The following is a 24,923-nucleotide window of genomic DNA, read 5'->3' on the forward strand; positions in this document are numbered from 1 at the left end:
TTCTCCCTTGTGAGGGAAATGTGGAATGGTTTTCTTTCCAGCTTTTGCTTAATATGGATGAGCAAGACTTGCTCTTTGAGGCTGAGCTGATGTTTCTGAAATTTCGAGGATGCTGCAGTGCACTGTCTCCTTCCCAAAATGGTGTCTGAAGGCAAGAGCTGTACCAAATGTTATTGAGATGAAATTACTGATGTAATTTGATTATTTTTAAAATTCTATTCGAATTTTTAAAACAATGTAATGTGATACTGAGACAAACAGCATTGGCAGGACTGCTGTGTTTTGGGAATGTAAGAAACCACCTAGGTATTTTCTTTTTCAGTGAATACTAAAAAGAGTCATCACATTTTCATACTGTTTAAAAATCATTGTTCAATTGCATTGACAATATTAACCCAAGGAAGTGAGCTTCTTGTTTTAGTTACCTTTTTATTTGACTGTGAGGAGCCAGTAAATTATAGTAGAATATGTGGAGTCTGTTTTCTATGCCTGTTCCTTGTCAAGGCTTTTCTTATTTATGCTCAAAATATGTGTGCCAAGTGTTGAGACTAACAGGCAAATGTATGCCAGGCTAAATGAAACATCTCTGTGCTCCAGGTTCTGGGGAGCTGAATCACAGAAAGTGACTTAAACTTGTGTTTCCATGCAGTAACAGATGTAGTTGGCTACTCTTGGCTTCCCTCTGGATCTTCAGCATAGTCTGCCATGATTCGTTCTTGGAAATGTCCAACATTAAGTGAGGGAGATAAGATCTGTGGGACAGAAACAGTCTCAATGTGTGGAAAAAGATAGACTTGATTGTACATGTTTTTTCTATTTGGACCTACACAGGAAATGTTTTCCTCACATATATATTCCAAATGTGGTAAAATAACAAGGATATCATTATGAACTATGATAGCATGGCTGTGACTGCTGCTACATTGAAAGCTGCACGAACCTCACTTTCATGGCATTTCTTTCCTTTTAAAGTTGGCATTTCAGTTGTTAGGTGGCACGGTCTGTCTGACTTCTGATGTGCCATTTGGTCTGATGAGTAAATACTGGCCTCCCAACTTCCACTTCTTTGAGTATACCTACGCAGGTGATTGTTCTAGTGACACTCTTTTTTAAACGTCTTTCTCAATTCACAGTTGAGTCGTACAAGTTGCACCCCTTCCCCAACGGGGTAAGTCTTAAAATACCTGCTACACACGCAATAATAGACGCAACCTTTCTGCATGCCAAGCCTCATCTGTCCCTATTTAGATCCTTCCTTATGAGTCATTTCTTTCAAAACTCTGTTTGAAGGAAGCAAATTAAATTGGAAGTGGAAGTTATTAATCAGGAAATACATCTTTTGTCTTCACCCCTACAGTTTCTTTTCCTGCTTCCTCTCACATTACTTTTGTAGTATACATCTTCTGTATTGTATGGTTTTTTAGGAGACATTCTGCTTCTATTTTGCACAATGTTTTATTTTTATTTCTTTACCTGTTTTGTACCACGTATAGCGCACCCTACACCCAATGTAATCATATGCCTACCTTTGTGTCACAAAGAAACACTGAAGTCATGGAAAAGGTAGCATCTTCTGAGGGTTATCTGCTAGCCTTTTTGGTTTCTGGGAATCTCTGCTATCCAGTCAGGCTATTTTCTTCTAACCAGGTGGCTTTTTATGGAATTCAACCTGATCAATTGTTTTTAGGAGCCTCTTACAAAAGGTTAAGCACTGCATTGTAGTGGATAGGAATTCCTGGAACTGTAAATCGTCCTGAACCTTATGATCCAAACATCTCTTCATCTAGTCCTTTTTCTTTCTTTGGATATATTGATACCTTGGTTTGAATTCTAGGTTATTAAAGCTGATAGGTAATTTTAACATATCCCTAAAGGATACAGAGTTAAGCACTGGTGTTCCCTCAAGTAAAACTTTCCCTCTCATACACTCTTTCAGCCTTTGAACCTAAAATGTTTCATGGCTTTTATTCTGCCATATAGATGGTGAGCAGCCAGAATATTCATACTTCCCTTTAGCTCTGCTGTGAAAAGCCATTGCTGAGTGCTGAGGTAAAAATCACAGTTTAATTGGTCTCCCAGACACAGCTTTTGAGAACTCGGTTATTTCAAAATACATTGCCAATACTCTTCTCTTTGAAAAGACATCCTGTCTTTTTGAAGCCTTGACTGTACTTGACTGTAATTAAGATTAGATTATTTTTTACTTTCAATATTTAAATAAAAAATGAAAGCTATTCTTTGGCACACCTAAGTAGTGCTGTACATTGAATTGAAAGGATGGAATTTCCCTCTGATCCTCAAAGACGATTAAGTTGCTCCCTGAAGCATGAAATTTAATTACCCTCATCAGAAGCAGCATGATGCAGTGGATTAGGACATGTGAATAAAAATCAGAAATTTTTATCTCTGATCCTAGTTCCACCATCTAGTTATTGACTAAATGAGTCATATAACCTTCTTGTGCCTTCTTTTCACTCACCTGAAAAATGAGGTGTTTGATTTCTTTACTAAGGGGCTGTGAGGTCTGTATAAGCATCTAATGGTGTAATGTTTTTCATGAATGCTAAGTGTTCTTGGGATTGCCTTGGCTTGCATGCTGCCATCAGCAGTGTTAGTTTCATTAAAGGAAGTGTAATCGAGCTCATAAGCAAATAGAGATATGACTACAAGAGGGGGTGAGATTAATGAGCGATTGTGCATCAGAAAACTATGCTGAGCTGTTTTCTATCAGTTTCGATGCTACATCTCAGATATGATTGCTAATTCTAGTAGCCTAGATATGTCTCTATCTGTGTGCTTCTCAAGAGCTGAAAGAAAGTTCTACCTTGCATCATTTAACTGGAGAGCAGAAAAGAAAGTTCAGTGACAGATGAATATACCCCTCTGGGCAAGTTGTTTAAGTCTACTATATTTTCAATTGCAGTAGTCTCTTACTGGAACAATTAGTCATGTGATCTCAGTGAGGAGCTCCCACAAAATACTTGGAATAGTTTATTGGATGTGATGAAGTGTTTAATTAAAAGAATTTGTTCTGTTTGAAAAAAAACAACACTTTCTTATATGTCAGGCCCAATTGGCCAACAGAGTTTTTAAGTAGACAAGTGTCTTAACATCGCTGTGCTGTTAAGTTTACATTTCAAAATGGTCAGTAACAACAATCATCCTATAAGTATCTGGGTTCCTCTTTACATAGACATTTTAAAAAGGAAAACTGAACTAATAAGCACCTTGTCATTTAGTGGGTTACATTCCAATGAAAAGGTGCCAAAGACATTTTCCCTCCACCATACAGCATGATTTCATTGTCAGTCTTTGAATCCCTCTGCCTTTCAGGGCCTCTGTCTATATTAAATTCCATTAAAAGATTCTAATTTGTAATCACAAGAATTAGATTTAATTGTGTGGCTGCAGTTCTACAGTTAGCTGATTCAGTTCTTTACAGCACTCAAATGTCAGTCTTCAAATTTTCAGAGCAGGGAATTTACTGGGTAGTAAATTACTGGTTAGTAAACCTAGATTTTTCAGGTTAGTAAAACAGAATATTTCTAACAGTGATTTTTCTAAGAGACACTTAGGAAAGGGATATTAAAAAATGAATATTTTTATCTCTATGGAAGTTTACAGGAAAATACATTTTTCTATAGATTTCATCTTGTGGTAGTTGAATAAATTTTCCCATGTAGAGTAGTTGTGTTGTGGTCTTGTAGCATGCTTTAAATATAGGTGGAGATTCTATTATCAATGAAACTCCAGGGGCTTAATTGCAAACTTTCATTGTTATCCAAGAATAAGTATAACATAAAAATATCCTTTACGGCCTACTTATGTCATACTGAAACCTAAAGCAATTTATAGCATGTTCTGATATCTCCCCAGTTGTACAATTCTTGTTAGAGTAGGTATACAAAGAACTTAGCATTGCAATCCTAAAAGGAGGGTAGAGATAGCTTCCTTCCCAGCACATGGGAGGCTGTATCATTGTAGTCTGGAGCCAAAATCCTGTTCATCTCGACTTGTAGGCAAAGTAATTGTACACTGTCTGACTCATTGGTCAAACCCAGCAGAATTACAGAGCATTTCCTTGGGGGGGCTGGAGGCAGGTGGGTGATGGTGTTATTACTTTTATCTTAAAAGCAATGAAAGAGTAAAAGGAAAGGAAATCATTACAGTTATTTAATCTTTTTCCATTGCAAAAAAAATTGTAAAGCCATCTTTTGAAGGCATTTTGAGAGAAGTCTCGGAACCATTCACAGAGAAGTTAAAGGTCTTATCCAATGACACTAATAAAAATCTTAACTGTAGTTAACTGTAGCTAGCAGTTAGGTCTTGCTTATGTAAAAGGCCATAGAAAAGGGTAGAAAGGCAACTGGCATTAAATCAATAGACAAAAATGTACACCAGTTTTCTTTCCTTTAAGTAGAATGATCTGTGAACAGAAGAGTTTGCCTTGCACATCAAGAATTATCTTCTTAAATGCAAAAGAATCTCTTGCTTTAATACACAGTAACTTTCTTCGTTGCCATTTTAGAAAGTAGCTCTTTTTCAAGACCATAGCCATATATCAGAACCAGGCCCTGAGGTCTTTTAAGTAATTTTAAGAAAAGTAAACTAGAATTAATTTATAGTTGATAATAAAAAGTAGTTATGAGACAGTGCATTTTATTGTTTGAACTAATGAGAAAAGCTTTTACACAACCTATATGGATAATTTTGGTTTTTTCTCCTTCTATCTCTTAGAATTGTATTGGCATCTTCTTGAAAACATTTTTTAATTTTCTGTTTGCTGCAGCCTGAAAAGGTCTAGTCTAATTCTTCCTTTGTGTAGTGCCCATTAATTGCTGAAGAAAGTCTGGAGCAGTATGGAGGCAAGATTAAAACCTGTTGTAAACTCTTATATAACGGCATGCAGGATGGAGGAAGTTATGATCATTCTCTAATTCACCTAGTAAAATTAAAAACCTCTTATTTGAATTTTTACTGATAATTTTTAGTTCTGCCCTTAGCAAGTTTCATTCTCATAAATCAACTTCTAATTTTACACTACCTTTATCATCCCAAAGGTGGATTTTGATGGGAAATATTCTGATGCAGCTGCTATTATTGCTATTTAATTTTGTAACTCCCAAAAGTTCACTGAACCTTTTACGAAAGAAATAAAACTAACTCCTTGCCAAGAGACACTGCATTCTCCTCCAAGATGTACCATGATAAGTCCTGGTAACAATAGGAGTATTTAGATGAGAAAGAGCTTGGACCTGAAGTAATAAAATCACACTGTAACTCAACTTAGGTATGAGGAGTCTGTTAGATTCCACAAATCTTTTTCTGTGACAAGTGGAGATAAGAAAGCAAAACACAGCTTGAATTCAGGGAGCTTTTTTTCTTAAAGAGAGGTAGTAGTTCTAAGTTCTTGTCTTCCCTCTACCTCCTACTGATAGGTGCTGAAAGCACACAAGCTGAATCATAACCCAGGAGAGGCCACTCAGCTCTTCATTTCCCACACTATAGTTCAGGTTCATTTAGCCCTCATTTACTATGTATACGGCAATAGGATTTAAGGGTCAATTATTTGATTTTTGCTAATTGTTTCCATACTCTTTGCATATGTTAAAGACTTCTGCTTTGAAAGTGGCCTCTAAATTGTGAAAGCAGTGGCTTTGTTAGAGCCAGGCTGGAATAGTGTACTGGGTAAAACTTGACTTATGCCTAGGGGCCAGTGCAAACCAGCAGTGCTCTGTATTGAAGATATAGGTTGCAACACAGGTGTCAGGCTGCTTCATGATATTGGAATTCATTTAACCTTCCAGATATAGATGGGTGTCTCAGGAATGCTCACAAAGATGGTTGCTGTACATGGAATGTCAAGACTGAAGTCTGGAATGCTAGAATCAAACTGGAATCATGCATTTTGAACCCCCTCTTTAGCAGGATGAAAGAGTATCCCATGAGAATGTGTGTGTCAATTGGATTCAGAACCATTTATCAATACAGAAAGACAAATGCAGGATGTGAGTGTTTTGACTTGAGATATTACTTGAGCACTTTTTTTTTTACTTTTTTTTTTTTTTTCTTCTTCACTATCTCTAAAAGAGCATCCTGGCTTGTACTTGCAGTTAATTGGTTGTGGTGAATTGACCTCGGCTGGGTGCCCGGTGCCTACCGAGCTGCTCTATCTCTTTTCTCCTCAGCAGGACAGGGAGGGGAGAAAATATGATGGAAAAAAACTCATGGGTTGAGATAAAGGCAGTTTAATAAACCAACAGCAAAGGTTGTGCTTGCAAAAGTAAAAGGAAACAAAGATGTTATTCTCTGCTTCTCATCACTAGGCAATGTTCAGCCACTTACCAGGAAGTGGGCTTTAATATGCATAGCGTAATTCACAAATGTCCCCCCTTCCTCCTCCCTGAGCTTTTATTGCTGAGCTGATATCATATGGTAAGGAACATCCCTTTGGTCAGTTAGGGTCAATTATCCTGACTCTGATCCCTCCCAAAGGTCTTGCCCACCCCCATCCTACTGGTGAGGGTGGAGGGGAAATATGGAAGAGAGATGCTCAGTGCTGTATGGACAGTAGCCAAAATACTGATGTGTTATCAACACATTTCTAGCTATCAATACAAAGCAGAGTGCTAGAAGGGCTGATATGGAAAATTAGCTCCATCTCCGTCAGACCCAATACATCAGTGCTGGCATTACCCAGAGGAGCACGCAAAATGGCATCTAAAGCATTAGTGTATTGATTAGAATTAATCAGAACTGTGTTCCTCTTGAAGCTACACACTACATGAACAACCAAAGAGCATCTAAACAAGAAATACCTCTCAGAAATCAAGTTTCCAAGAAAACTGGAGTATGTCTTCTGAAACTAGGTAACTACATGTGAATTAGAGTTGGGAGAGCAAAACCTGGTACCTGGAAAAGTGAGTCATAAATGGGATGTTTCAGAAGGTCTAGGTTACAGATAAATCCTTTGACTTGTTCAGGATTGGATACCTAACCTTTGCAGGGCTGTGTGAGACCCAAACTCTTTCCTAGTATATCTTCATGTTAAGGAGTGGGAATGGGTATACAGAAAGATGTTTGAATATTCAACCCTTGTACTGTGTTCAGGTTCTGTCAGCAGCATCTTCTGTTTTAGTAAAGAGTGATACAGCCTTTTAAGACAAACTGGTTTTTGCCAAGGCTTTCTTTAAATAACAATTTCTCTCTGTATAAAATATCCAGGTCTGAAATTGTCTAGAGTCTAAAAATATTTGACTCTTAGATTTTAATCTACTGTGTCACTGAAGACCACAGTGTTGTTAGTTTCTGTCTAAATCTATGTATATTGCTTATTCTAGATATGAGTCAACCTATTTATTACTGCAACTTCAGTGAAGGTCCTGTTGGGTGGATCTGGCCCACTGTTTCTAGACACAGTGCAATGCCTAAGCAATACAAGATAGTGGGTTGCTTTACAGCCTAGAGGATTTTTAAACTGTTCTCTTTTTCTTGCTTGGGACAGTATCTAGAGAGATCATCATGGATTTGATGTTGAAGGCTGTGCGGAGATGATAGCTATGTGTATGGTAACCGATGCCTTTGTCATGACAGTTGTCAGCTTACTAGTTTGATTCATCACCCTGTAGAGTGCTTGGAGATTATGCAGAGGATAACAGGAGCAAACTGTTATATCCTGTAATTTGCTTTTGAGACCTAAGTTTCACAGAACTGGAGAATAGTTGAGATTGGAAGGAACCTCTAAGAGTGACTAGTCAAACTTCTCTGCTTGATGCAGAGTGAGCCAGAGTAGGTGATCCAGAGCCATATCTAGTCAGGTTCTGGATATCTCCAAGAATGGAGACTTCATAGATTTCTGTGAAATTTGTTTCAATGTTCAATCACCCTTAGAGTAAGCAAGTTTTCTCCTGTTATTAAATGGAATTTTTTGTCTTCCAGTCCAAGCAACTGTGCCTTGTGCTCACCTGTTGTTCTTTTGTTGGGTACCACTGTCTGATTTTGTCATCTTTCCATCCTCTCATAACATGTAAACATTGATAAGATCCTTCCTGAGCCTTCTCTGGGCTAAGCAATCCTAATTTTCTCATTCTTTTCTTGAATGTCAGATGCTCTAGTCCCTTAATCATCTGTGACTGTTTGCTGGACTCATTTCAGTAAGTCCATGCCTGTCTTGTGCTAGAAAGTGCAGCACTGGACCCAGAACTCCAGATGTGTCTCCTCAGTGCTGAGTGAAAGGGAAGAATCACCCTTTCAATCTGCTGTTCCCAGTGCAGCCTAGAAAGTATTGACTTTCCTTATCGTTGAGGACACATTTCTGGTTTATGTTCAACATTTTGTTCACCAGGACCTGCAAGTCATCTTCTGCAAAGCTGCTTTTCAACCTGTGCTGGTGCATGGAGTTGTTCCTCTGCAGAGACAGCACTCTGCATCTCTCTTTTTTTAATTTCGTGAGGTTTCTGTTGTCCTGAAATTCCAACCTGTCTTAACAGGTTAACCTGCCCCTCTAAGTGGCAGCCCAAGCATCAACCACTCCTCCCATAATTGGCTGGACACTTAGTGATGTACAGCCTGATCCATTATTCAGGTCATTAATGAAGACAGTATTGGTCCAGAGATATACTACCAGTGACTGGCCTCCAGGTGGACTTTTTACCACTGATAATAATCCTCTAAGCAGGGCAATTCAGCCAGATTTCAGTCCACCTCACTGTCCATTTACATGGTCTGTATTTCCATCTGTTTGTCAGTGAGGATGGCATGGGAAACAGCATTGGAAACCTTACTAAAATCAAGATAAGCAATGTTTGCTGCTCCCTTCATCTACCAAGCCAATCATCTCAGTATAGAAAGCTGTTAGATTGGTTAAGCATGATTTCAGTACAAAGAGGTTCAACACATGGTATTTCCCCATCTAGCTCAAAAGATGATTGAAGTAGGTTTTCTGTTACCTTACTAAAGTGCTTCCTAAAATTAGATTTGTAACATAGAGGCCACCAATAAAAATTTGATAAAGCTACTGCTAATTAACATCTAATGCATATCGGTTATGCAGAAATAGACTTTGGTGCTGCCAGGCAACCCATAGTACAGGATCTGCAAATGAATATAGATCTGTTAAACACAGGGTGTCATATGGAAAGGTCTGGAGATCAGAGTCCCTATTTTGCCACAGAATGACAGCAGAATTGTCTCACATCCAAATTTGCCTGTGGATCTCTCTGCTAACCCAGTAGCTATTTTCAGTGTCCCTGATAAATCCACTGGTTAGTGTCATCTTTAGCTCATTTATTTTCATGTCTCTGAAGAAAGAGACTGATACTTGGATTTCTTTTCACATGAATCTTTGAATCTCAGACAACCTATTGTAGGAAATGGTACCACAAAATATGAATATATTTTGTAATGAATCCGGACTTGAGTGAGTCTGCCTTTTCCAGTCTTGCATTGCAGTAATATAAAATACCTGCCTGGCAACAGCTCTGGGAGTTAATAAAGTTTCTGTGGTAAACTATGAGAGGCCTGAGAATTTCAAACTAAAGTTATTGTATCAGTAACTCAGAAAAGCAATTCCTAAAACTCCTGGCACATTTATTCAGAGGGTTAGCAGTAGCACAGAAATGGAAATCATTGTTGAGAGCCACTGCGTACTTGGAATTAAAATCCATCAGTCTTCTGAACCTGAAGAGAACGATTTTCATGACATACAGATGCTTCTGTATTTCATAACCAAATTAAATCTAGCATGGTTTTTTATTCTATTTGTAGAGAAATTTGTATCCTTTTATCCCTATAATATGCCTAACTTGAGATGACATCAAAACAAACAACGCACAAGGAAGCTAGTCATTTAAAATACTCTCAATGCTTTGGTTTATTTAATTTCAGTAAAAGGAGATTTATCTTTTTGGGAGAGGAGGATGGCAAAGGAGTGAGGATGCCAACATCCCCTTCTCAAGGGGGAACCTTAGGCACGGAAGTTAGAAGATGAGATGTGAAAATGAAAATAACTGTAAACAAAAAAAAAAGAAACTTAGCAGTCTTGTTTCACTCTTCTTGCTGGAAAAGAGGGGGGGAGGAAACCTAGTAAAGCATTAAAAACCAATGTTTGCTTTCCTGAGTTGCAAGGTGAACCATGTTAGCCATCAGCAGGGTCTTTCTGTAGCCCTTGCTTAGGGCTTTAGGTTCCTTGCCTGCTGGGAATTTTGATTCAGCAGAGCATAATCATGCTATTGTGTCCCTGATGAGATGAACAGTGTGTCTGCTTCTAGAGCAAATAAAGGTCTCCTAGCTGGTAAACAGTATAATATCTGCAATTTGGGATTGATCCATACTTTTAGTGTGGTTGATTGATGCAAATGTCATACAAATATGTTGTTTTTCCTTTCAGAAGTGTGTCTTAACTTGATAACATCTAAATTCTGACATACTTCTAGAGGAAGAGGCTTTTATAGATACCATATAAACTGTGTAATTTCTTTTGTTCAGAACATTCACTGTTCTAGTGGACTCTCTTCCCCCACAAATAAAAAATGTGGGTTTGTGCATAACCCACGTACAAGCACAAACCCATGCACTGGGAGATGAAGGGGTTACTTGATGAGGAAACAGTTTTGTAAGAGCAATGAAAAATTTGTTGCCCCGACCCATTATGTCAACTAGAAACAGTTACAGTCTTCCTCAAAAATGCTTAATATTAGTGTTTGAAAGGAATTTAAGGAAACAGGAAAAGTTTTTGTTCTCATCTTTTAATAATTGCAGCTGGAGTTGTATAATCGGCTTTATTAGACAACTGTTGTTGTGTTTGGTTCCAGATGACCAGTTACGGTCCACTACAAAGGGATCTTTTTCCCTTGGTGCTACATTTTTTCCCATAACAGAAATGTGAAAACATGGATTTGTAGTAATGGAGTAACTTTACAGAATCTCTCATCTCTGATCATGTATAAGGTTAGCAAGCAGGCACTGAATAAAGTTGAGTGAAAAGAGTGATGGGCTCTGTATCACTGCCAAAGTAATACATGCACCTCTTGAGAAGCAACCCTTCACAAATGGTGGTAACAAGTGGTTTTACTGGCAACCTGTGCCCAAGGATCAAAGGTGAAATGAGCTAGAGCATGTGTATATCATATCATACAAGCATTTGATTCCTTAAAGATTTCCATGCAGATCAAAATTCCAGTATATTGGGAAAAAGACAGATACTTGTATTTTAACTGTCTGGCTTTAGATATGTCTTGCTGGACACAGACCATTTGAAGGTTAAATCAGAGGATGATGTGTAAGAGATGAAGGTCTTGGAGTAGTTCTTGTGCTGCCTGGTGAAGCGTTTCAAGTGGAGCAGCAGACCCAGCTGATCAGAGAGTAGAAGATGAACATTAAAGACAGCCAGGCGCTGATGTTTTCTAGTATCTCAGAGAGTAAATTAACCTTATAGAATCTTTTTGTTTTCATTTACTCCTGACAACAAGCAGACTGTTGAAACACTCTTGAAATGTGGATATTAGTACCCAGGTTTGCTAATCCAGTCCCTTAGCTCCGTGATTTACTTGGTGATACTCTTTGTTTGTTTATTTGTGGGGCAGGGGGGAAGTGCAAGTAGGAGAAATGACATGTTTTAATTTTAGTTTCATGCACATGTAGACAACCCAGCCAGCTACATTAAAAGTAAAGCATGTTACCTTAACCAGTGATGCAGCACTGAGAATTACAGCTATTGTGCAAGCCTTGGAGACTGGCTTATTGCCTGAATGATTAAGAGACTTTGCCAGCGAGAAGCAGGAGGAGTGATATTTAGAGGGAGTGTGCATGTACACTACAGATTTCACAGCTTGCTTTGCAAAGAAAATTAGGCTTCTTTTAAACAGCAAGCAGACATATGAGAGAAATCCAGGAGCACAGAACTGTGACAGAAGGGAGCAAATAAGCTACTATTTAGCTGGGTTTTGCACATTTTAACTAGCTGGAAATCTTGGTGCTTGCATTTGCAAAGTCCACAGGCCCTGACCATGGGTCACTGTGAGAGAAGTGAGGGCTGGGGTAGGAAGCACAGCATGACTAGCCACATGTGGAGCTGCTGCTTTTGGGGATATGATCCTTGTAAAGTAGCCTTTCTTATCACTCTTCTCCTTTGTTTTTTCCTCTCACTGTATGATGAGACTAGATGGGTGTTGCTTCAAAGGAGAGTTGGACATCTAGAGAAACCATTTCGGATCTCACTGGAGTATGTTGCTAATGGGAACAAGAGCAGAGCAGCCGTGGATTCCTTTGCAATGAAGAACTGCAGTACAGGTAATGTAGAGTATTTTATTGTTTCTAGCTCATGATATTTTGATGTGTTTTTGGAGAGGAGCATGATTTCTGCCTGTTACAGAACCTTCACTGAATGAAAGCTTCTCATAGACTCTCTTCCAGGGAAGATTTTGTTTTTAATGTTGTCTTGGAAATTAACTTCTTGAAGGCAACAAAGTGGGTTTTCTTTTTTTGCTTTGGAAAGAATTTCTAAGAAAATTTCATTTTGTGAAAAAGAAGTGTTCATCCAGGCTTGCCAGATGCCCATCCTCAGGACTTTACTTGCTACAGCAGAAAGTAGAACAGATGAGTGGTTCCTAGATAGATAGCTTGCAAGCCATCTTTTTTCTTAGACAGATAGCTTGCAAGCAATCTTTTTTATGTTCCTGGTAACAAATTTCAGGTTGTTTTTTTTTTTTTTTAAACAACTGTGAAAAACTGGATTCTAATAAGGTATACTTTTCTTTGGCAATATTCCAAAGCAGTTATTGCTGAGTAATCCCTAATAACTCACTGTAATGCATGGAATTTTAGTAATGGACAACCTTAATGGGGGTTACATTTTTAAATACAAGCTCCATTATTATTTCAAGTATGTAAATTTAGTGCTTCAAGCCCGGAGCAGCTGCATTTTAGTTCTACCAGCTTTATGGAACTTGTGAATCATACTGAAGTCTAGGTGGTATGTCAGTGAAAGATGTTATTACTTATAGCATTTAACACATTAACTTTTAAATTTTGTGCATTTTATTTATTTGTAGTACTACTGAGTTGAGCTACATATCCTTCTTGTCAACTTGACTAGAACAGAGAAATCTGCTGGAGAATATACATTATTTTGGTTATTTATGTTGTTCTCTACAGAGGACAGTTGTATTTAGGAGTTTATCGCAATATTTGTACATAAAGGGAATTTCTAAGCTGTGACAAGGAACAGCCTGACATGCTGAAAGCACAAGTCATGTTCATAAAGAATGCACTTGTTCTGCTGGTGATGTATGAAATGTGTCTTCGTATCTGTCTAAGGCTAAGTTGTCTAAATTGAAAGTATTTCAACTCCCCAAAACAAAAGTGATAGAAGTCATTCAAACCCATAGTGCTTTGGGAAGTCATTGCAGGAAATTCTTTTAAAGGCTATAGGAGATATTCGACTCCCATGAAGGTACATGAATTCTTCTCTTGGGAGCACTTGAAGGAGAGCAGTAGGTGACGGACAGTCAGCTGAGTGAGAGGATAATGTTGGCTGAGTGAGGCCATACAGATACTGGGCACCATTCTGCAGATGACTGATGTCAGTTGCTGAGACTATTAAGATATATTGTGAGCAAAAGAAGGTACAAATCTCCTATTTCATCTACAGATTTGTAGCAATTGCTTACTCCCCTGTTCTGCTTACAGGACATGGTGTATGAATAATTCTATCAGGGAATAAAAACACTTGGTCTTTTTTCAGTTGGTTGAGACCACTAAGCCTTTTGCATGCAGCTGAAGATATGGCACTATGTGCTTTTGAGAGAAAGATGATGATGATGATGGACAGCCAAGGCTAGCACTTTAGGCTTGGAGAAAAAAAGGAAACTAATAAGAAAATATTAATCTAAATCTAATTTTTATGCAGATGGTATAAGCTTTTAGGCAGCTTAGCTACCTAGATATCTTAATTTGATTGAAGTACATAAAACATGGGTGAATGTGGAGAAGAAACATCTGAGAAACAGTAAGAAGCCTTCAGCCTAGTTTTTTCTAAGCTTTTTGAAGCTGATATACACAATTTTAAAATAACTTAAGGTGCATAGACAAGTTTAGGAAATTAGAGTACCATTTCCATTAGTGGATACAGCTTTGGATCTAAACTAGATGCCAACAAGGACTTGAAGAAGGTAGAAGTTTGAGTTCAGGATTTGCTTATGAGCATTGGCAATTCCTTTTTTAAGTTCTTTAATCATGGAAAAGATGGTGTTTTTTATTACATTTGAACTGAAAAAATAACAGCTTTTTTGGGATTGAGTGGGAATCAAAAATTCTTTAAAAAATAAATTCAGATGCTGTTAAAATACTGGAGGTTTAATTCTAAATTTTTTAATTCTAGATTCGTATCCCATCTAACTAAAGAATTTGAAGTGGAAACATAACTCTACCTTTGTAATGTCTTGTGTTCCACATTTGTCTTTCTTCACTTAACTGTGCAACAGATTAGAAAATCAAAGTGATTTGTCACTTGAATATCTTCACATTTCCCAATTCCCATCATATGATCAATTTTGATTCAGTCAACTTGATAGAAAAAACGAAAAGCTCTTACAAATTGAGGGGGATTAATTGGTTTTGGGTTGAGGGGAAGATTAGAGATTTGGGTATTAAATGCTCAGGATTCATCAAAACTGTATTTGGTGCATGTCTTACCATTGCTGTAGTTCATCACCACCATTCTTCACACAGGCTCCATGCTCTGGCTTTAATTTAGGGGCTTTTTAGCATTTTACATATGCTAAGTGCTTTTTTTACAGAAAGTTTTCCTGAACCATAGGATTAGATTCCAAACAGAAAGCCCCTACAGTCAATAGAAAGGCTGCTTGGACTTCTCTAGGATTTGCATCAGGACAGTTAACAGATAGCATTGCCCATCATCCTACAGCCAATTGACTTTCAATTACTGCCTTGAATGTGAAGCAGATTGTGTTTGTCAGTGTGTAAAACCTAAACTATTGATTGTCTAATTTTCTTTCTTAGAATTATTTAAACAAGTGCAGTATCCAAAGGAAAAAAAATTACAAATTGCAGAGAAGTAATATATTAATTTAATAATGTCAGTTAAGAATTTGTTCTTTCTACAAGTGAAGTAATTGGTACAGTGGCATTTTATAGTTGATGGTAATTTCTAGTAATAAAAATAGAGTTCATTTCCTAAGTAATGTATTGACTTATTAATGATATTTAATGGGTTTCTTACTGATTTTTTACTGCAGTTGTAAATTAATTAATTTGCTAACTTATTTCCAAAAGTCTTAATTAAAGTACTTAATAGTAAGCACAAATAAATGACAGTAATTGTTTTACTTAGCAATGTTCGATTTACCAATTCCGAGTAACTTTTTAAGTAAGGGATGTGGAGACCAAACGCTTCTAAAACATGTTAACAGTTTAATGATGCTCCGAGGTTGTTAAAAGCAGTTATTTCAGACACTCAGCCTGTCCAAGAGAAAGCACTTAGCTTTCAAGTTTTCAAGCTCAGTAAGCAACATCAAAAGCATTTTTATTTTGGAGGAGAGACTGTGTGTTGTTGATTAAGTTAATGCTTCTGTCTGCTCAGCAATGCTTTTTTCAGTAGATACTGAAAGTACATAGAAATATACTCATTACCTTCAGAGCTGGTAGTAGTTAGTTCTGGAATGATCTCATGGTTGTAATACATATGCAGATTTCTGAAAGTTGAAGTTAAGGTTATACTAAAAGCAAAATTGTTGATCCAAAGGAGAAGACCTCTCAAGAAAGGAAAAGTTTTGAAGACCCAAAGGTGATTTTACTGGAAAAACAACTAGTGTGGGAAGAGTAAGAATATGAACTTGCAACATGTATGAAGAAACGTGAGCATCTGCCAGATAGAATTTTTCAAGGTTTTATTTAATGAGTAGTCCAGCAACAGATTTATGAATCAACTGCAGGAAATCAATAAGGGCTTTCTCCAAACAGGATCACTTATGTATCTGAGTCATTACTAAAATGGGGGTTCTGGGTATTCAGACAAAACCTGAATATGTGCGATTTCAGTTTTCCCACGTATGCTCACTTTCTGCAATTTGTCTTATAAATTAACTTGTTGACAGGATGTTGTGGTTAACTGAACTTAATGAAGTACCCATGAGCCCCTTTTCAAAATGAGTTCTTGATGCTTCCTACTGGAATATTGCCTAGAAAAGTTAACCTCTTCCAAAATGAGAATGGAAATAGTATCAGTGTATCCAATAAAATTGTAGAATGCTACAGGTTGGAAGGGATCTCAAAAGATCATCTCATCCAAACTTTAGTGGGAAAGGGAGCCTAAGCGAGATTATCTAGCACCCTGACCAGCTGCATCTTGAAAATCTCCAGTGATGAGGACTCGCGTCCCTAGGCAAACTTATTCCAGTGGTGGTTGTTCACACTGTAAGAAAGGTAAATGGATGTTTCTAATTGAAGTCCCACATGACATACTTACAGCAAATGTATATGTCAATAATGAATTCATAAAAAAATATGTATGGTGTCGAAGTTTCATGAGTAAATTTGCAAGACATTTACAGAAGATTTAGGAAGCATTTTAATTCTTTAATTAGTTCATTACTTAGTTGTAATTATAGGACAGTGGAGAGAAGACACGTACTTTCAGTGGAACCAGTCGTATCGCTTACATGATCTAGAGATCCATCACTGGCCAGAAATACAGGAGAACAGAAAAAAATGAGCACAGTCAACATTTTCCATTATTTAAAAACTGAAAAATAGAAATTACTTTTTTAAGAAGTGGTCTTAAATTTCAGTTGTCTCTATTTGAGGTTTAGGACTAACATTTACTATGCTATTACTTGGCCTACCCAGGTAATTTTTGTGTAGAGGAAGCTGGAAAATTTGCTTTGGTATTAATGTCATGGTTAAGGAGCTTACCAAGGCAGGGGATAGATCCAGAGTTAATTGAAGTCAATGGGATTATTCAGTATGTTTGGAATAAGTTCTGAGGATCCTTCATTTTAAAAAAAAGAAACAAAACATATATGGCAGGTTGACTGTGTTTTCCTCGTGGTGGCCTATGCTATTTGTACAGTTTCACTGAGCTGGTTTTCTGATGGATCTAATTTCACGAAATAAGCTTTGCTTAAGCCTAGCTGTTTTAACAATGTTTGCCTCCAATTGCTTTGGCAACTATCTTCCTCCTCATTCACCTCTGCTCTCCCATGAGGTATGACTGATGATTCTAACTTAAGGTTGTGTGTCAAAAACCATCTCTAACCTCATAGTGTTTCGGTCCTGTAGGGATCTTGTGTTGGAGAAAAAGACTGCTTTCCAGATGAGTGTGGCAGCTGTAGTGAAGTTAAATCATTTTAAGGTAATTCTAAAGTGAAAATTATTTCACTTGTGGTTTGTGCTCATTTAAGTAAAATAAATTTAATATATTTGTTATGGGGCTTATCTTTGTTTTCATTTTTCATTTTCATCTTCTTTAAATTAAGTTATTGTAATGCTAGGAATAAAATATTAAGCAAATTTAGTCTTAATATTGCTTCTAGAAAAGGCAGAGTAACTCAATTAGTGGTAGAATAGCTTCTTACAGTAATGAATTAGTGATTATGCATCTCTTGCTGACTGTGAACACCTACTTCTTGTGGAGCCAAATTTAGACAATAATCATTATGTTAAATAATTTAATGTATTTAGAACATTAGTGTACTTTGGTTTTCATAGGTCTGTCGTGCCAGTATGTTAGTGAATGGAGTGTAGTGTTCTGTTGTTTTATTAGTGATCAATTGATGATACATTTGAGTTTTTAAGACTTGAGGAGGGACGTATAAAGATATCTTTTAGATGGTGTAATAATGCATGTAAAACTGGTCTTTAAAAGTGGTGCATTCATACAGCAGGTGGAAAGGCTGGAATCTGCCACAGCAGCACTGAATGTGGGTGTTTCTTGGACAAAGTTTTTGTCTTACCAGAATGGATAGGTTCATCTACTGTAATTTAAAAACAAGGTTAGGTGATTCTAGTTAAGAAACAGAATTGAGAGATCTCAACCTTTAAAATTCAAAGCTTTAATAATCAAAAGACCAAGGCCTGCTCATAAGAGGTACTGGAAACTGCTGAGAGACACTGCAAGTACCTCAGTTTGCCTGCAAATGTTGGCAGTTGTGGTTCTTAAGTACTTTTTAACACCTTGAAGAATTGTCCAATACATTATCTTTTTAATGCCATATATGATTTTTATCCTGACCTTCTTCCTTAATTAAGGCTTATTTCAACAGGGGACCCATTGATGCAGTGAAAGAAAATGAACTCTGTAATCTGCTTTCCCCAAATTGAACTTATTTTTATTACTATTAATTGCTGCCACTTAGTTCTTGTGATGTTTTAACTGCTTGGATTTATTGAAACAATCATAAGATTCACTATTACCACTTGAGAAATGGGGAGGACAATGATGATTTACAGATGACCTAATGATTTTAAACTAGTATTAATCCAGATTCAAAGATTTATGCAAGCTGATTCCATTGTGTAGGTAGATGACAGTCTATCTCTCCTTTTTCTCTTCATAATAAACCCCTACGTTTTCAAAAGACTGCTAGCCTGTAACAGAGGGCATGCAGTACTTTGATTTTGGTGAAACAAAGTCAGGACTAGTTTTGCTCTGTGATTTGTTTTATAGACATCCATTAAGGTGCCCGTATAGTTGTAGGAATGGCTTTTGATTTAAACATGACTGATGTTTGAAGATGTTAGGACCTGGCTATGCAACTTCATTTTTGTGAAGAATTACAGTGGTCTTTGAGAAGAGGTGAGAGACAGGAGAGAATCTCGCAAAGTCAGAACAGAAGAGGGAGACGATCAAGCAAAAATGACTGAGTCAGACTGCATGAGCAAGAGAATAAAGGAGGGTGGGAGACACGAGGAAAAGAGACATGGTCATAAAACAGTAACATTGAAAACAAATGACAGGATATCAGGCAGGAATAATTGGTTTAGATAGTGGAAATGATTAAAGAGTTTGACCGGTTAGAAAGTGATCGGAATAAACATTTACAATCCAATTAATTGACTAGAGCTATCAAACTTAATCAGATAGACACTCAATCAACCAGACTGAACTAACTGGATGGATTATCTGTTGAACCAGCAAAGAAACCAAGTGAGAATGAGAGAAATTCAGTGAATTGTGAAAACTGAATGAAATATTGATTAATCAATATTTTAAATTATCAAATGCAAACGTAAATATGTAGATGTTCAGGTGGAATCTAGTCCCCTTTTTACGTAACTCACCAGAGCCCCAGGGACACTGATGAACAAAATAAGTTTTTGGAAGATGAAGAACAAAAATGAGTAGAAGATGAAACAAAAACGAAATATTTTCTGTGTATGCTTTCAGGCTGTAGAAGAAGAAATCACGTCAGCAGCAAGAACCTTGTTTTTGTAAAAGCCATACACAGCAATGCTGGATTCTGAGATACTGCTGCTCAGTAGTGGTGCAACACATACAAAATGGAGAGACAGGCATAATTCCTCCTCTTTCTTTACCACATTGAAGAGTTCTTTAGATTTTGTCTCAGGGCATTTCTATACCTCAGGGCTTTTGAAGTATTTCAGTTCAGCTTGTTTTCTGTGTTTTAGAGGTCTCATTGCAAATCTACCCCAGTCTTGCTCTAAGACCCTGTCCTGCTGTCAGTTTTTCCAAGAAACCAGTTACTGCATTAAACCACAGATGTTGATTAATAATTCTGCATCGAATCTAGCATGGGAGAGGTGTGGCACATCGGCACCAGCAGTAATGGGTAGAGTAGATGCTCTGCAACAGAATAACTGAAACCAAAAAGTCTCAACCTTGCAATTCTGAATCAAATCCATAGTACTAAAATAGAAATGCCAACTGACTAAACCTGATGCATTGATTTTTCCCTGAAAAATTTAAGATTCTATAACAAGGGACTCAAGTTTTCTGACAAGGAGTGCATACCTTTTCAACAAATGAGACTCCTCAGTGCTGCATTTGGAAACTCGTGACCAATAGCTGCACATCAGAATCTCTGTCAGGATCATTAAAGCTGTATGTTGCAATTCTTTCATTTTGAAGTAATGAAAAACACGGAGAAAGAGAGAAACTTCCAAAAGCTGCCAAGTGACTTAGGAGCACAAATTAATGGGAACCATGCTCCTTAGTTCCCCAAGAGTTTTCAAAAATGCCATCATTACTGAATTGTACTGAGGCATGCCTTTCACCTGCGAGGATGAGAAAGGAACGGCTGTGTACTATGATTCCATGGAGGCAATTTCGCAGAGTACTTCCATAAATGAGGCATACAGGGCTTTTATCAACTGAGCCTTTGAAAGCCCTGCTAGTAAGGCATATTGATCCAGAAGTCACATGTGGGTGGCAAGGTGTTAAATTCTAGTCATGTTTTATTACATGAAAGAAATTTTAAGAATACTTTTTTCTCCCCTTCTTGAAATGATTGCCAGCTGAAGTGCTAAAGTTTTGTACAACTGAGAGGTTGCAAGTACTTAAATGAGTCTACTGGATTCTGGGTCCTGTTCCGCATTGAAGTGCATTGTTCATGAGGCATGATGGATGGAGCAGCAGCAAATTTGTAAGCAAAATAAGAGGTTTGGGAATGTTTTTCAGATTTACAAGGAAATATAGTTTAGTTGACTCTTACAGAGAGATTTATCATGTTCCAAAAATGATATCAGTGGTGGATTTTTCATTTGATGTGAATAGAAAAGAACAGAGCAACTATTTTGATATCTAAAAATTTGAGGATTGAGAGGCAATCTGTCTGGTTTTGTGAGATGATGGGTTGCAGCATATTAAGATCTAAGCTGTTTTGTAGGTTGATTTGTATGATCCACAATCTAGAGTAAATGATTTTGCAGAGACTACAACAGTGACTATTCCATGTGCTTAAGCCTAAATTATGTACTAGATCTTTAAGACATCATTTAAAGCTATAAGCAACAACTGCCTAAATCCAGAATCATGCTATAGGGCAGAGAAAACCAAAAAGAATATGAAAAGGATGAAATTTCTATATTTCTGTAACATTGTCAATGTTGCTATTGATTTACAGGAAGTCATTAAAGTTGACTCTTTGAGCATCTCTTGGAATAACAGTTGTATGTACATGTTTTTATGAACATATGTTAATGAAACCATAACAAAAAGAAAGCAGTCTAAGATCAGAAACATTAAGTGTAAAGTTTTGGCAAGAGTATTAACTTGTGAGGCACTTTTATTGTACACATCAGTAACAGAACAGTAGTAAAATAACTAACCAGTCTCCAAAATTATCACGTAGCTTAGACGGCAAAGTAACGGAAGTATACACTGCATGTGAACTGAATCCCGAAATAAAGCAAATGTGTAAATATGAAGTTATTTTGGTAGAGCTTCTGCTAGTGAAAGATGTAAAGCACATTGTGTGCCATCGCATTAATTGTTGGAGCTTTGACTACCTGCATCAACTGAAGATTTGTCCCTACATATGTTTATAAAAACTTTTGAAAAAAGAGAAGTCTAACAAGAGGTTTAATAGGAACATCACTGATTTGGACTTCAGTTTCTTTGTCATGGCAGCCAACAGAAGAATTTGACTTGGAAAACAGAAGAGGGAGGTTCAAACTTTCATTGTAGGTGAAGGAAGGTGGTGCTGACACGTAGTGTTTGCAGTGATATATATTCCTATATTGGATTGCAAAATACATTTTGTAGTAAGTTTGTTTTCTGAAAAGATGACTTACAAGTGATTAAGACAAATGAGAAATGCAAAATAACCTTTTCTATTGTCTGTTGGAAGAATTTCTACTCCAGGAGATGGTTGACCTGCTCATCGTTTGCAGAGTGCATTGCAGTGGCTTTCCATGCTTACAATGTTTGTGTTCTGTTTTCTTCATCTTTGGAGCACCTCCAACTAACTCTGCTCCCAAGCGAAACCAGGCTATTTCTCTCATTTGCACAAGCCAATTGCTCCTCTTTCCCTTTAGTCATAAAACATTCCTGCCTATCTAATCATATTACAAAACCTTTAGAGCAATTATTACTCCATTAGAAGTTTATATCGTAGCAAGCAGTCTTCATCTTAATTGTTGATTTGTAGAATGTGGGCTAATTTGTGACTTTATATAGCTCCCCTTAAATGATAATAAATGTGCTTCTACTTGTTGCTTCTGTTACTAGCAGTACCAGACATCATCAGTGTCTATAATGCATTACAGTTGTCTATCTTGAGTGTAATAGCAGTCAGAGCATTCTCTGGTTCATATTATTTATTTACTTTCCAAGTAGACAGTGCATTCCTTTCCTTGAAAATGAGGGTAATCTTGAAATGAAACAGAAGTGTCATGACCAAGTAGGGTGCCACCAAATGAAAGTCACTCGAGCAAAATTACTCTGGGCTCCTCAGTTCAAGAAGGACAGGGAGCTGCTGGAGGCAGTTCAGCGCAGGGCCACAAAGATGAAGAGAGTGGAGCATCTCCCTTATGATGAAGGGCTGAGGGAGCTGGGGCTCTTTAGCTTGGAGAAGAGAAAACTAAGGGATGATCTCATTAATGTTTACAAGTACATAAAAGGCAGGTGTCAGGAGGATGAAGCCAGGCTGTTCTCAATGATGTCCAATGATAGGACAAGGGGCAGTGGGTACAAACTGGAACATAGGAGGTTTCAAAGAAACATACAGAAAAAATTCTTCCCTGTGAGGGTGACGGAGCACTGGAACAGGCTGCCCAGATGGGTTGTGGAGTCTCCTTCTCTGGAGACATTCAAAACCCACCTGGATGAGTTCCTGTGTGACCTACTCTAGGTGGTCCTACTGTAGCAGAGGGATTGGACTGGATGATCTTTGGAGGTCCTTTCCAATCCTTAAGATTCTGTGATACACTGTGAGCCCACAGTGATACTCTTCTGTAAATACTAGAGGAGTTTATTACTGTTTCCATTTATTCATATCGATATAGCATCTCAGAGCAGTGCTTACAAATGAAGTCTGGTCTGTGCTGTGCTCTGAGTATGAGCAAAGGACAAAGAATTTATATTGTGAATTCCTTAGCATCAGTACGAAGACAAGTGGCAACAAATGAATACAGATGACCAAAGTCCTTTGGCCAGGCCTCAAGGAGTGAGCGTTAGATTAGCTGACACCTGGAGTGAAATTACAAGGGAAGAAATGGAAACAGTTTTAAATAGCGCTTTCATTGACCTTATAAATGAGAGAGAATTAATGAGTGAACAAAATCACACCATTTGTGGCAGCAATACTAACAAGCAGTTTTTGGTGCATCTCTTACAAGTTTAAGTCAAGGGGTTTGACTGATGAAATACAAAAGAGCAGACTTGCTCTGAGCCTTGAGTTTTTATTTAATGCTAGGCATGGCCTAAACTGCAAACATGTTGGTATAATTGAGCGCTGTCTCCAGGGTCTCCTCTGTAGAAAGTTGCACTCATTCTCAAAGTTACTTAGGCAGAGAGCTTGGTCATGGCAGAGCTTCACTGTTTGCCTAAGGAATCTTGCTGTACTTGTGTGGGTTTCTCTAAGTGCCAAATTATCATAAATAGTTTGCAGGAAAGGCATTAAATGTAATGAAGACAGTTTATTTTCCAGTTTACAAAGCCAAGCAATGTACTTGCCTCTTTCTTCTTTTTTCTTTGTCTTAGTAGTGTATAGGACACCTTTTTTTTTTTTTTAATGAATCCATGTTCTGCTATGCTGGCTACTTTTTTTGTTTAGCATTTGAACAAAGGCCAGATAATATTTTCAGTGGATAGGAGACGAAAAAATCTTATCTTAAACTCGAACTGGCAAAGCTCACTCTCAAACAGTTCAGAACAATTCTCAGTCTAGACCTCAGCTGAACTGTCAGGGAATAAAATCTGTATAATAAACCAGTCATCTAATGCACAACATCACTGGATTCAATCTCCCTAGGCAAGATTTAGTTCAGACATTCAGATGCTTTGTTATATGAAGCTGGACAAGATGGTGTTCATCTTTTGTGACTTCTACTATCTGAAAGTTAGGCATCATGTCAAAGCTAGTCTCTAGGGTCCCTCTGTAGTCAACAGAGAGAAAAAGAGGCACTTCAAAGAGCAATTCATTCCACCTTTAACATCATAGCATCATCAGAGTGTCAAAAAGGGGACAATACTTTGCTTGAAGAATTGTAGCCTGAAATTTCTAACAGAACTATCTTTTTAAAGCCAGTGGGTGCTTTAATACCTGTAATCTATAAAGTCTGCCCACCCATTCCTCACTTGTGAATGAATAGCATCAGGCAAGGAATCTTTAACAAACAGATTCTCTATTGAACGTCTTCAGTACTCACTGGTTAGCATGCTAGATAAATCATTTTATAGCAATTATTTTGCAGGAGTTTATTCAGGGTCTGTTAGGATAAAACCTGAAAAGGATTAAATGGCTGTTGAGTGCAAGATTAATAGTACTATCCAGGAATACTTTACAATTCCAGCATTGCATGAATGACGCTTGTTTTAGTAGCTTGAACAGGGTGCTTCCAGTCAGACCTAGAAGCCTCTGTACACTAAAAACAAAAACACCAGCTGTTCTGGGAAACTGTAAATTATAAACTAGAAATCATCCCTGGGTTTTCACCCTCTGTAGATATTTTATAAATGGGTCTGGGAAATAAGGTATATTTCTAAATTTCTAAAAAAAACCCCAAACCCACAGTTCTTTCACACAGACGAGCATTCAGAAGTGGTTTGTCAAAAGTAAAGTGGTTGTTAGTAGAAGCGGAGCCACAACCAAGAGCCTTCTATTGGAGCCCTGTAGATATATTGCTTTTCTGCATCTTCACAATGTCACTTGTATGTAAAAGCTTTGATTTTTCTGTTGACCACAGTCCTTTATGTGAGACCCCAATGAAAGCTTTTTGAAAAATCT

At 37.4% G+C, this 24,923-nt stretch overlaps 1 protein-coding gene across 1 annotated transcript in view; it reads left to right on the plus strand.

Moving 5' to 3' along the window:
- Positions 1 to 24,923, plus strand: part of ALK (ALK receptor tyrosine kinase) — a 321,490-nt gene that overhangs the window by 203,164 nt on the left and 93,403 nt on the right. Inside the window, exon 5 of the mRNA XM_061989641.1 lies at positions 12,161 to 12,288. Coding sequence (XP_061845625.1) covers positions 12,161 to 12,288 — 128 coding nt within the window. The remainder of the gene's footprint in view (positions 1 to 12,160; positions 12,289 to 24,923) is intronic.

Source organism: Colius striatus, chromosome 2, assembly GCF_028858725.1.
Source record: "Colius striatus isolate bColStr4 chromosome 2, bColStr4.1.hap1, whole genome shotgun sequence".
Taxonomy (NCBI): domain Eukaryota; kingdom Metazoa; phylum Chordata; class Aves; order Coliiformes; family Coliidae; genus Colius; species Colius striatus.